The 14877-nt window shown below is 42.1% G+C and overlaps 1 protein-coding gene across 1 annotated transcript; it reads right to left on the bottom strand.

The window, feature by feature from the left end:
• Nucleotides 1-1445: 1445 nt before the first annotated feature.
• Nucleotides 1446-9476, bottom strand: gjc4b (gap junction protein gamma 4b). The gene is made up of 3 exons (XM_084450222.1): nucleotides 9403-9476; nucleotides 2796-3975; nucleotides 1446-1725 (listed from the first exon to the last, which is right to left on the bottom strand). Exons 2-3 carry the CDS (start codon nucleotides 3940-3942, stop codon nucleotides 1712-1714), a joined length of 1161 nt encoding a protein of 386 aa, XP_084306348.1. The 5' UTR covers nucleotides 3943-3975; nucleotides 9403-9476; the 3' UTR covers nucleotides 1446-1711.
• Between the last annotated feature and the right edge of the window lie 5401 nt (nucleotides 9477-14877).

The following is a 14877-nucleotide window of genomic DNA, read 5'->3' as shown; positions in this document are numbered from 1 at the left end:
ACAGCTTCCAAGTGAGCAAGAAATCATTACATTTGTGAAAATTTATTTCAGAGGATCTGTTCTATTCTACAACTTTATCCCAGGCCCTTTTGAAACCTGGTGTAGACTTTCTATTGGCTATCCAAATAGTAATCCTGCTTTATGAGGGGAAAAATATTCAGTCTGTCAGAAATTGCTATTCATTCATCACTAAAATACAGCAGACATGTTTATTTGTTGTCTTTTATTTGTATTTTTTTAAAGAATGGCACAAAAATACTATTGATAGAAAAGTATAAAATGTATGAAAGCAAGTTTAAAAAATTTACTTAAGATGGCAGTTTACACTCGTTGGCACTGTTGATATGACGGAACACTAATGGCATAATTTCAAGCACTTTGAGGCATTAATTGTTCCACCCTGCTATTAAAAGAAACATTCTTACAACCCATGAAACTGCTGCTTCGTTCTTTACTGTCATATTAACAATGGTCAATATTCCTCATGTGGAATTGCATATCCTTTAAAATGAATTAAGGGGGAACTCACTATTTTTTGCACATACCATAATACAAAAGGTAAAAAAAAAAAAATCCAGTAACGAAACATTAAAGCTACAGCTAAAACTCAATGTGCCATCAAGGTTCGAGTGCACCACAGGTCCAGTTGTAAAAATAAAAAACAAAGAAAAACAATTCTCAATCTAGAGAACGCAAGCATCAGAAAAAAAAAACATTTTTTACTTAACAGAAGTTGGCCACTCTGGCACAAAAGCCTGCACTACCAAGAGGAATACCAGCATAGAACAGAAAATAGAAACAGGAAAACTACAAATCAACAGGAACAAGAACAGCAATATCAAAATATTCAACAGTATAAAGATAATTCACATGTATTCAAGCATTACCCAGGTTTTTTTTATCCTTTGGTCAAAGGCAACCGATATTTGGAGTTCTATTTCCCAGACTTAACAGACCTCGGGGGCTTCTTTAACCATTTCTGCACAGTAAATTGGTTTGTCAGATTTAAGTTAAAAAAAAGAGCCAAAATCTCATTAAGCAGATACTATATAGTCCCAACTCACCTGGAAGAGGACCATTTATTACTCCATTTCAAATTGAACACCCCAAGAGGTTCAGTCTTTACCAAAATCATTCCAGTACCTATTCATTATACTCTAAGACAGTTTGTGTCCACTAGTTTACCATTTCACAGCTACAAGTACAGACTCACTGTGGTTCAATCACCTACAAAAAAACAATACAAAATATTGACATTTTTGTGCTGCCTTTTCACCTTATTGGAATGGCTGTAAACTCCATTTTAGATCTAAGGCAAACTTGAGATGTAGCCCACTCTGAATAACTCCAACGAGGGGAAGAAACAAACATAGAACTAATAATAATAATATTCCTAGATTGTCAAAAAATAAACGGAAAACAAAACAGCCCAGCTGCCCTGAGGGAGAAGGATAGGCAAGAGGTCTTGTTCAGCAAACAGTTTGTGGGCACATTTTGATCTTCAGACAGACAAGTGATCAAGTATTGCCAGATGGAGACACTGCTCCACGAATCGGAGTAGTTGTCCTTGGCCTTAATACTGAAAGGCATGTGGATTGATCTTTCTTGAGTATACCCACGTGGATACACAATCAGTCCCATGAGATGCTCTCCTGTCTGCTCACTGTCCCAGGTCAGAGGCTATCCTTAGGAGGGCTGGGAAATCAACCATTTAGGCTCGGAGACCTGCAGACGGAGAGAGGAAGAAGGTCTGGCTAAGAGAACAACATGATGCATACAGTATAACCAGACCATCTTATTGGAGGCTCTGGTTGTATATGTTCCTTTACAACCAGCTCACACTAGGTCTGTCTTTAATAACATTTACAGACTTTGAATACTCTGGTGTTACCAAACAAATACCTGAATACTTTTTCTTAACCCCTAGGTGGCAGCATTGCATAGTGTATATTATTAAGCCTACCAGTGACAAAGTGGAGCAATGTGCCCCTTGTTGTCCAAATCAGCAGCATTTGCCTTGTGCTACTTGTAGAGTGTAAGCTTGCTAGATTGTTTAGCTTGCGAGCTGAGTAATTGTTCATGTGTGGGTTTATTTTATCATGTGCTTGTGTCAAGCTGTTGACAGGTTTAGGTTTTACTTTTGCATTCTAACATCGGCTACATCACTTAACTCTTGAAAACCACTTCCAGTTCGGTTTTATAAAAATCTATTTTATACCATGATACACTAGAGGCTAATAGTAGCCTACCGAAATCAATCAAAAACTCAAAATAGTTTAAAAAAAGTTTTGGGTTTTGGGGCTGTTTGCTACCAAACGTAGTCTAGTCCAGCATAACCAGCCAATGCTCGCTCGAACTCTTGCCCCAGCAGCGCGCTTGTGTGACGTTTACAAAGCCCGTTTGAAACTTGGCCCTGATACCAATACTACTGTAGTTTGAGCTACTATTGCAAAGTTTTGTTGCAAAAAAGAAAAAAAAACGAATCCCTGAATACCAACCTACCAAACAAATAGTGGAATTCTCTAAATGACTCGGGCCAGCCCTAGCTCACACATGGCCTGATCGTGAATGCAACAATGCACTGAAATGCATTCAGTCAATCATTTTTGATTATGTACATAGCTTCACTCTGAATTCTTACGCATGGCAAGTAATTACAGATTAGAAAAATAAAGGAAATATAAAGGAAAAATAAGTGTGCAACGTTAAAGCACCACATTCAGGATGTATTTGGCTATTTATGATCTCATAAATGAGCGATGATAGTGCCCACCAGACGCCCACCAGATGCTCACCTTTTTCACATGTGCTGCTCTGTTTCTCCTGGGCGAAGTTGAGGCGGTTCTGCTCCACGGCGGTCCCGTTGGACTCCGGGCTGCTGCTTCTGGACGGGCTGCTCTCGTCGTTCTGATAGGCCAGGTCCAGGTGCTGCTGGGCCAGCTTCAGGTGTCTCCTCAGCCTCTCCAGCTCCCGCGATGACGCCTCGTCTCCGAACGACTCGCGCCCGGAGTCGCCCAGGTTGTCCCGGAAGCCGGCTTTTCCCGACGGGTCTTTTTTCAGCGCCGTGCTGTACCCCGGGGGGGCTGAGGGCACCTGGCGACACAGCGAGGGTCTCTGGCTGGCCAGGGCAGGGTGGCGGGGGGTGGGCGGTCGAGAGCGAGGTGCGCAGAAGCAGTCTCTGAGGCCGCTGATGCCCAGGTGGAGAATCTCCAGCAGCGTGAACAGCAGGCAGAGGGCGCTGACGGCGTACATGATGAGCAGGAAGATGGTCTTCTCGGTGGGACGGGAGATGAAGCAATCCACCGTGTGGGGGCACGGCGAGCGGGTGCACACGTACGACGGCGCCACTTCCAGACCGTACAGGATGTACTGCCCGAACAGGAAGGAGGCCTCGAAGGTTGCGCGCGACAGCAGCTGGAAGACGTACACCTTCATCAGGCCGTCGCGCTTGATTTGCCGGCGCCCGTCGTGCTTCTTGCTGGGTTTGTCGGCCGCCACCTCCTTCTCCACCTCGATCTCCTCGGAGATCATGGGGTCCTCCTCCCCGTTGTCCTCCGCCTCCTCATAGTCGCGGTTGGCCCCGCGGCTCACCATGGGCATCCTCTTCCTCCCGCGCGGCCGGTACTCGTCATCCTCCATGCGGGCGATCTTGTGCATGGCGAAGCCCAGGTACATGATGGTGGGGGTGGTGATCATGATCACCTGGAAGACCCAGAAGCGGATGTGCGAGAGAGGGGCGAAGGCGTCGTAGCACACGTTCTCACAACCGGGCTGCTGCGTGTTGCACACGAACTTGCTCTGTTCATCGTAGTAGATGGACTCGCCCCCGACGGCCGTCAGCACGATGCGGAAGACGATGAGGAGCGTGAGCCAGATCTTGCCCACGAAGGTGGAGTGGTTGGAGATTTCGTCGAGGAGACGCGTCAGGAAGCTCCAACTCATGATGCCTCTGGACTGGTGAGAGGCCTCTTAGATCTGGAGAGCGAGAAGGGAGAGCGGTGATTATTGCACAAGGCAGTTACCGGTAAGTAGATGCACATTAGTCATTTCTGTTGTTGTACCAGTAAGCAAAACCCAAGAAACCATAGCCTTTTGATGTGTGCGCTCTAGATATTGATAGTCATCCCTGACCCTGTGTGTTCTGTTATCACACAATCTCAGGATTCTGCACACTTGCTCCAGAATGAGACTGTTACCACATCAGTTTCCCACTACCTGCAGCATACAGGCTGAAATTCAAGTTATCATTATTTACACCTATAACAAAAATTGATATTTTACTTCAATCACAATTCATCAGTCATTCGTCTGATTTATCAACCGGGTTTCATAGCCTGTTGTATTGTTGGTCTGATCCCCTCACGATTTAAGTTTGACAATTTCCATGTAAAACCACATATTTCTTTAAAGAATTAGTAAAGGAAAAATGCATGTTTAGCCCTGTTTTAAGGTTACTTATAATCATATACAATGGTTCAGATAAAAACGTTGACAAAACTAGCACTTTTGAGAAAGTCTGATAATTGCTCTACCACTCTTTTGGATGTGGGTGGGCACTGTGAAAAATCATTCAAAAAACATGTTAAACTCTCAATTTCAAAGACAAGAAACTCACTGAGGTGTTAGTTGGCATTCTGACATATAATTCGCCATAAAGTAAGATTCTAGTTCATCTGGAAAGGCTTTTTAAAATATTTAGCATAGAACTATTTAGTCGCAGCACATACGTGTGTAAACTTCCGCAAACTAGGTAGCCTAGCAACAAACAATAACTACCCTAAGTAGTTCCGGTTCCTGAATCCCCTCTACGGATTGATTTACACATCTACAACGGGCACTTCAATACAAGTCAATGGATTTAATAAAATGATCAATAAAACCTTACAGGATTCATACTTTGCGGCGAATTTGATGTCAGAACACCAATGGACACCAATTACCCCCTCGGTGAGCTTCTTGTCTTTGAAATCGAGAGTTTAACATGTTTTTTGAATGATTTTTCAAGGTGCCCAACCACATCCATTGTATGACCAAAACGGTGGTAGAGCAATTATCAGACTTTCTCAAAAGTGCTAGTTTTGTCAACGTTTTGATCTGAACCATTGTATATGATCATAAGTAACCTTAAAACAGGGCTAAACATGCATTTTCCCTTTACTACTCCTTTAACTAAAATGGTTCGTTTGAGTAGGCACATTTTGAAGGTTACCCTTTGTTATATCATTCTTGTCGCCAGCGGCAACTAATAAATATTCACCAAGTGCTGAAACTTGCCAATCTTGTAAGCCACACTTTCACTACCCAGCTGAGATGTATCCATGTTGCATGCCAGCCATCTAAGAGCATCCCACACAGCCAGCCATCACAACAATAGATGATACAATTCAACAACTGTTGTCAGTCTAGGCTATACCATAGTATTAGGCCTACATCAGCTCAACAGGTAAACCTATGCAAATTGCTTAATGAAAATAAATTTAAATGGACACGATAAATTACCTTTCACATGCACTTCAGAAATCAAGAACCATAACCTGGTCATTCATGCTGGGAAATATAATTTATGCCCACCAGATGGTGCAATAGTCATTTCAGCTCCCTTTTCAAAGTTTGAGCAGAATGATTCTGTCCCAGATCTGTCAGTCTTCACTACTGTGGAAACGGCAGGCTCAGGCAAGGACCTTTGGCATAATTTGATTAGTGTGATTAAACAGCTGTAAAATCAAACCATGTTCCAACATGATATTGACCTGTGGCTGCCTTTGACTTTCTATGAGAGAAAACAAGCACTGTTTATCTAAAGCTGCCTAGCATTTGCTGTTTAGTACACAGTCAGCGGGGTGATATGTAATTTAATACTGGCTTTACCAAACACATTTAAGTCGTTACAACTAACCAGATTGCTGTGCATACAGTCAAAATGGTGGTTCAACCCTGTAGAGTCACAACTAATAAGTCATGTTTGAGGCATCAGACATCCTAATGTGAGTCAGATGCCCCCGAGGATACTTGACTGGTGGGAACCTTGCAGCTAGTCATGTTGAACTCTGAGAGTCTTTATATGTCTTAATACTTTTACCACTTATTCTACTTTTTTGTACCTTAAAGAATATCCATCCACTACTAGCATACTTGCTTACTGCTCATCAGTTCATGAAAATATTTGATTATTATTTGATATATAATATCAAATTATTATTTATATATATATATATATATAAATATAATATATATATATATTAACTAAGGACATTATGCAACTTTTCAGACAGCTCATATCTAAGTCGGTTTTGTAGCTTATGCAGTCAAACTTGGACACTTGTTATGGGAAAAGGTTCCATGACCATTTTAAACTTTTGGTCACCTACAAGCCATAGTATTAGGCTTCCCTATGTTTTGCCCAGAAGTAAGGCAGGTTATGGAGGTCAAATCAGCCAGGAGAAGAAAATTGTGTTTACCTAATTTCACCAAACTGCTCAAATCCAGGGCAGGGTGTGACAGTAGCCACACCAACCCATGCCTTTTACCTGAAAGAACATTCAGTGATGCTTACTGCATTTGTGCAGCTGTTTAATGTGTTGACTTGACAAACACCTGAAACCAATGGGACTTAACCATGCTCAATGAAGACATCTGGAATCTGATGCCATCACAGAGGCATGAGGCAAAAGAAAAAAAGATACAGTGCCTTGTTTTGCACTCCGTGGCACCACACACATCCACTTGATTTCACTCTACAGAGACTCTGGTATATCTTTTCACAATGCCAGAGAAATGGGGAGAAATTCTAATCAATAGCCCGCTCTGTCACTCAATGTAGGTTAACGGTCAAGAATGGCCTAGGGCAAGGAGCCACAGCGGCCTACTATACTGTGTGAAAACACTGGTTTCAAACCACATAATCGTCTCTTCCACACACGTTTAACACCCAGCAGCCTATCCAGGCTTCAAATAAGACCAATTTGTACTTCAGTGACACGTCGGTTTGCACTTTATACAGAGCCCTTCATTTGAGTGCCTTTGAAGTGCTACTGTCCCTCCTCCCAGCTGGGGCTAATTTAGGTTAATTGTGCATGACTTGCGAGTCACATACTGGATGCCCTAATCAAAGAACTTTTCTGTTTTTCTAAATATTGAGCACAGATACAGGGTTCCAGACTGCAACCAAAAGGTTAACCTCTCCTACCCTCTCTCTTGGCATTGCAACCCCAATTTTAATTGGTAGAGTGCAAGTTCCCCCAAAAAAGTAGCTAGTTACATTCATTTTTGTTTCTAAATTGTCTTAATTACCATGGCTTATTCAAACAATAATGTGCAATAAAACAAAAAATAAATAGGATTGTCGACTGACTTGTATATCTGATCACATTGGCTTCAGTCTCTCACTGAATAATCTTGACAATTTTTTTCTTAGCGTACCAAAATACTTTAAGAATGAGTTGGCTGTAAATCCAACAAATGCATCATGGCTTGTGCACTGTTGGCAAAAACGTGTAGCCTGCATTTAATTCAAAACTGAAGTGTAGCTAAATAGAGGCCCAATAGCCTAATCCTAGAGCCACTAGGCCTATACATTTTTGTTGAGAAAGATTTATGGACATGGGTCAGTGAGTCTTGTAGGCCTATGCAGTATGTTGATGCGTCAGACTGGCTGCGGAGAGTAGACTAACCATCTTAAGTCACTAATGTCCCAGGTATGCACAATTAGCCTCGCGCCAAAGCTGCCAGGTTCCGGAATCGCGTGCAGCTGGCTTTCCACTCGAGGGTTTACCCGAAGGGGGAGAGCCTGTATTGCGCCCTCCTGTGTCCAATTCAAATTAAACATTTTATGTGTTGTTGACTTGAAATGAACCGTGTAACCGATAGGATTGACCAGTCTTTTTTATTATCGATTAAAACCAGTTAGTTGCTTAAACGTTAATACCCAGTAACTAGTTGTGAAAGGTAGTTTGTCTCCTTTCTCTAATAGAACCTACTGACCTAATGTAGGGGTATTTATCAAAGGGGTCTTTGAACTTATGTCGTTCTAAGTATGAGGCTATGTGGCCTCGTAAATTAAATACCAACACAAGACTTCATGTAGGCGTCTGTGTCCAATCCATCGCACGAGAGGAAGGCCCTAGTCTCCCTGAGGCAACACTTACAACCCTGATCCTCAAAGTGTAGTCGGGGCGGGGAGGTGGGGGAGCAAAAGAAAGCCAGGCAGACACACAACATGAAACCCTGACGAACAGAGAGGCTTTGTAGTTGCCAATGGCTCCAAACTAAAGCTACAATATTGTAGGGCTTGAGACTAGAGTGGGCAGCAGCTATGCAAAAGAAGGTTTATTTTAACATTGGGCTATGTCTTGTTAGTAAAGATATAGACAGGACCTTTTTGACTCGTCTTTGACTTGAAACAAAGTTGGAGATTAATAGTCTTCTAAAATTAATAATCAAATAAAACACGGACTACAAAATAATGTATGTTGGAATGAGGAAAAGGGATTTGGATAGAGCCGCAAAACAAGCGTACATGCCACCAATTAGCCTACGATTTGGAAGGCGCATGGAGCCCAGCTGTTGAACACGTCGCAGCGAATAACGGAGATGTATTAGATGCCAAGCATAGGGACGGCTGTGCCAAATGAATAAGCAGCCTTAAAATGTGTTCCGTTAAAGATGCCTGAAATATACACTACGCGAAAAGCGAATAGGATTCAAAACGAATATGGAAAATGTACCGTGGATATTTTTTGTTTGTTTGTGGCACAATTGTGCGCGCGCTGCCCCATTATGCTAACACGAGTAGCCTGCCCTGGTAGCCAACTTGCCTTTTCTAAACTGAGAAACACATTTGTAAGTTAACTATTAAATAAGACATTCAAACCACAATGCTTAAATGGGTGCAGGCCACAGCTAAAAATCAGGCGGAATTCGATAGAAAAGCTGCCTTGAGCCTAATGTGCCCTCCTCGTGCGTTCCATCATTCCCATCATCTTTCAGCGCGAGACGATCGGTCCGGATCCGGGATTTGCTCATCAAAATAGTTTGCGATAGCCAACTTAACTACAACCAACACTAAGGAATTCAATCAGGCTATGCAATTTCATAAATTAAAGGTCCCGTCGCTTAACTTTATCCCGCAATGTAGCCTGTATTTTCATATAAAACATTTGCTGGTTACCGAGTTCACTAGCTACGTTAATTTACCCCTTCCCCCCTTGCTTGGCTTGAATTGTCTCGCTGCTACTTCGGGTAACGTTAGTTATCGGTATCATTGTTATCCCTTTGTGCGCTTAGCTTATCATGATGTTCGCCAAATAAAAATACGTGGCTGGCTAACAAATAGCACGTGAAGCTAGAAAGGACACCCTTCACTGCTTTGTTTGTGTAGCTACCGCAAAATGGTAATAGTCTTACCTCGAAGTGCAGCTTTGTCCCTCAATCACTTGGATTCAGAGCGGTCCAAAAAGCTTTTTCTGAGCGCGTTTCCCTCTTCTTCACTACAAAGTACCACCATTTACAAGCCCATCCAGGACGATGTTTAGCTAGTGGCATTCAACCATCTCCTTCGTCTGACGCAGGGGTTCTAGCTAAATGTAGGGGTGTAGACAAAGAATATCCCCAAATCCCTCTTTCTCCTCCCCTTCTCGCACCCCACCCCCTGTCTGCGAGAGGGAAGATCCTCAACATTAGCCTACTGATGCAATAGGCTACTCATGGATCTGGACCTGCCATCTCTTGCTTAGGTTCAAGATTCATTATTATTTATATGTGTCGCATCATATGCACCGAAGTAAAACATGCAGTTAAATGAAGGCCCTAATTTATTTTTAACCACTCATAAACCATCTCTTGCCAGAATAGAATAGTTGAAGCATGCATGTTAAATTGTTTTATGTATTAGGTGAACTTGTTCCTGGTGAGTTAAGTTTTTATATTAAAATATATTACACTAGGCTACTCAATTTGCAGAAGATTGTTTAGACTATACATTCTATGACAGCTGATGTTGGTTAAATACATGTTTTAAATACTTCTGTTACAGCCAATCTGCTCTGCCTCAGTTCTCCATCAAAATAACTGTTCAATAGCCAACTGAAACCTATTAGTCATGTATATAAACCTAGCACAGAGGCAGAAAACCCAAATAGACTACAAGATCAGAATTGATTCTTTTAGTGTCTGATATGGTCAGACTTCCATAAAACGTTGCATTATAGTATAAAAACCATATGAGATAGAGCCTATATGCAACCTCCCAAAGGACAACATAGCCTACATAATATTATTTTAAAAATGTTGTACAAAGTAAGAAACATGTAAGACAATAAATACAGAAATTCTATAACTGTGCATCAGCCTGAATATTTTGCCCTGTCATGCCATTTTGTTGCACCATCCATTTGTTAAGATGTGTGGCAAGAGGTCCCCTTTTCCTGTTGGAGCAGGCGTTCGGAAGTTGTTGTTACTTGAGACATTTCCTCCTCCATCCACTTTCTGTAGCATGATGAGGGAGGGCCATCCAGTGAGGCTGTGTGTAGGTTTGGTACTGGGTAGTACAAGGGAGAAAGAGAGGTTAGCCATTGAGCAAGATTTATGCTGCCTCTCTGAGACTAAAAGGGGTCTGGCCAGGCCAACTTGCTTCAATCACTTAAGTGAATCATAGGCACTTAATGGCCTTAACTGTTCAACATTGTGAAGAGATGCTGAATTAGTGTTCCCTTACAGTTTCAATCTCATTTAAAGGTGAACATTCCCGTTTAGTGATTAGAATTCCAGTAGGATTACCGTGCACATTTCCCAGATATGAGGCGTTACTGAGCTCATTGCTGAGCATAGATTTTTTTATTTTATTTCCTTCTTAGCCAGACAAAATGAATAAGCATGCTGCTCGGATTCACTGAATTGCAAGCCTGCCCAGCAGAACACTGTGAAACATTGCTATGTAGAAAATGCCAAGCCAGTAGATGTATTTCAATATCATGAATGGCTTGCAAAAGTATAACATTTATTAGTGGACCTTTTGATATTTGGCGAAGACTGTGTGCTGTTCAGAGCTTCAGATAACTAGTCTCCATTGTTTAATATCTGCTTCAAACAGGAGGTCAGACAAGGAATGCATTCCCCTTCCCCCCTCTTCTTGGGGAGCCTCCATTGTCAGCTACATGCCTTCATTCATAGACTTTAATATGGGGTGCCCTCGTTAACCACACTGCAAGCCCCAGTGCATTGTAGAGACAGAATTTCCAGACAGAACAAACACCAGCACATCATGGTTCTTCAAGTTAACAGAATGGATGGTTTTCCTGTGTGTGGCACAGAACAGGCATCTATGAACACCACTGTATACTGTTCATCCCCTTTCGAAAGGGGTTCTTGTACCTTGGTATATAAGCTGTAATGTGGATTGCCTTGTCGTTTGTTTTTCCAGATTGGTGTTACCTCCACCCCAGCGACAGCTGGGCTAGAGGTAATGTTTTCAGTGGCGTTTGTACGTCTCTACATCTCTCAGCAGGATTACGCAAAAAATACTGCACCAATTTTCACAAAACTCAGTGGAAGGGTTTAGCATGGGCCACCTCCATTCAATTTCGTAGTGGATCTGAATTATGATGCGGGTCCACAAGGAGCCCAAATACGGCCAGCCATTCATTGCCATTAATTTTTTGGACCAGGATTACACAAAAATTACTAGACCGATTTTCATGAAATTTGGTGCAGGGATGCAGCACGGACCAACTTAGAACCCATTCAATTTTGGAAAGGATGCAAATCACGGGGCGTGTCCACAAGCCGTTTTTGGTTTGTTTGTTTATTTGTTTGTTAGCAGGATTACACAAAAACTACCAGACTGATTTTCATGAAACTTGGTGGAAGGGTGTAGCCAGTTTACAACCAATTCAGTTTTGGTGAATACAGAGCCACAAAATGCATTCAGGGGTGGATGTTTGTGATCTCTGAGCACCATTTCTAGTTAGCAATGCATTTTATCTCTACATCTATCTTTTCCTATTTGTTTTTTTGCTATCATTGTTTCCTTTTCTTTTTAACTATGTTAAAGGGCTTTGTCCAAAAGTTGCCTCCATGTGTGTGCAACTCTGTCTGACCCACAGTAGGTGAATCATCGCCTCGTGATGTTTGCCTTCCTCTCTGCCAGTCACCTAATGTCTTAGAACTGGACTGAGCCTGAACACTTGTGCAAGTTCTGCTTTGAGTGACATCACGTTTCCCCACTGGAAGCTTAAGTCAGCTCTTTTGTCAGATTAGGAGTGGCAAGGAAAAGGAGAATGTGCTCAGGCTTCCACATGAAATATGATGACAGCACAGATGTTATTGCAGAGAGCATTTGGCTTAGGCATTATGCAAACAATTCAAAACTTTTCTATAACTTTTTTTGCTGATTCCAGGAATGTTACAAAACCTGAATGCTAGTAGAGGGCTATAATTTATAGACTTCGTGGCTGGGACATACAGTACCCACATATATACCTGCGACATCACAGCAAAGGGAGATAACTTTCTCCCACAGGTAGAATTTATTCTTTAAATTCATGTCTGTTCTTTTAACTAAATCATAATGTAGATAAGGTAGATAACTTTATCCGGGAATAAATACATTGTCTCACTACACTCCCTTTATGACCTAAAACACACATGCACACATTAATCTATCTCTCTCTCTCTCTCTCTCTCTCTCTCGCTCTCTCTCTCTCTCTCTCTCTCTCTCCCTCTCTCTCTCTTTCTCCAAGTACAGCAACGGAGCAATGCTTTATGTTACCTACGAATGTAAACACCGGCACTACATTCGTAGGTAACGCGAAGGTCCCCACAAAGTAAAGGATTCAACAATAGTTTGACTATGAAAATGATGATACAAACACTCAAATTAACACACACACACACATTTCCACACATCAAAACCAGTCATGATGGGGTGCTTTAAGGCAGTTCAGTTGAAGCTCAGCATGTTCTCCTACTGACTAATGTTCCACTCCCACTCTTCTGGAGATCTCCATGCCAACACACTGTTATGCAGATCCTGAACCTTTGTATTTAACACAGAGGTTCCTAGGCACACCTATCGGGTGGAGAGATGTTGAGCTCTCTTGCTGTTTGAATCAAGACATTCTTTCCATTCACGTGTCAAATAATGTCCAACTGCCAGTCCAACCTTCAACCAGTAGCCTAGACGTTGCAGTGTTGAATAAATTAGTCGTATTGCCACCACTGCCCCCTCAAACTTCAAAACAGAAATTATATTTTGATTTTCTAATGTAACCTTACTGTTTGTATTTACATGTATTTTGTGGATCCCAGGACGACTACTTATCACATGAGGGGCTGATAATGGGGAGATGAATAAAGAGAAAAATAACTCCAACACACGCAATCTAGGAAATATGGTCCATGAAATTCTGCTGCAATATCTGGAAAGCGAGTAGCTATTATCAGTTGCACCTGTAGGTTTCTTGGCAATTACACCAGTACTAATTAAGTTCAGCAGTAAACTTCAACCACATTGTTACACTTTCATTCACAGTTCAACTGTGGAGTTGAGCAAGGTGCCAGGAGGCTTAATGTTTACCATGTGTGCTAGACCGCCGTTCTTTCCCATTCAGTTCCTCTGAGATACACTGCACATTTTGAGATTTATGTTGTTAATCGTTGGTCCCTTCTGTTGCAGCAACACATCAGTAAACACGTTGTCAGCATAGAACATTACAGTTGCCTTTTTTGAGCTTCACTTTACGGCCACAAAAGCTATTTTATTTAAAAGTAATATTTAGACCAACAATGTGAATCTGACATATTTGATCTGGAGCAGGTGGCATCACCGGCTCTGCCCTTGTCTCCTACACACCTTTTTTGGTACCAGGCATACAACAATCACAATCACAACATAACAACAATCACAACATAACAATCACAACAATCACCCAAACGCTCGCCCTACAGCCCAGCCACAGCTACCGATGGAATCATCCCCAGGCAGCTTGATCAGCCTCATGGAAAATTGCTTAAAAAATATTATTAAAAGTAAGTAAGTAAGTAAACTTTATTTATATAGCGCTCTTCACAGCACGGATGCAGAGTGCTTTACAGTAATAAATTAAAATATTCAATCCAAAAACACATTAAAACCAGAAACAAAAACAAAAAGAGAACATTGGAGTGGCCTATCTCTCTGGACATTAGGACTTCTTTCCTACAGTAAGACTAGATGGCTTGGTATACCACGTGATATCCCTAGGTGCTGGGATGAAAAAACAGCCCTGGAGTGTGACCCAGCCGCCTGTTTTCATGTTGTTGAGCGGGGGGTGCTAGCGATTTGTCGACGACGTGGGGGGGGGGGGTGCTAGCCATTTGTCGACGGGGGTGTTAGCGATATGTCGGGGGGGGTGGCCGACGGCCGTTACCGCCGATGGCCGTTCTGTGATTCTCCAGAACCTACAGATGGCCAGCACGGCCCTGCCTGTGTTCTGCCTCGACAGGATGAGGAGGAGAAGAAGAAGAAGAAGGCTTTATTTGTCACACAACACACACATGTAATGGGCTGATATGGGCGACATGACACACACATACACACACACACACGCACATGCAGTAGACTGTTGCTGATTAAATGTTCTCTGCTCTTATTCCATCCCATTGTCCTTCTGTAGTACTTTACACATCTCCACAGCAAAACATTCAGAATGCAACGGGTTTTATAAAAGCAAACTGCTATTTAAGTTATGTTACACTAACATTATTTTGCTGGGAAGAATATGTTTTATATCATGTATGGTGCTTTACTTAACCAACCACCTTCATTGTTAATACTGGAGATGTTCCTGTTGCAGTGGCTGAAACATTGTATCTGAGAAATCTCCTCAGGTCAAACATTCTGCC

Source organism: Borostomias antarcticus (genome assembly GCF_949987555.1).
Source record: "Borostomias antarcticus genome assembly, chromosome: 2".
In the NCBI taxonomy this organism is placed as follows: Eukaryota; Metazoa; Chordata; class Actinopteri; order Stomiiformes; family Stomiidae; genus Borostomias; species Borostomias antarcticus.
Note: the sequence above shows the minus strand (reverse complement) of the source record. Positions and strands in the feature narration are given on the sequence as shown.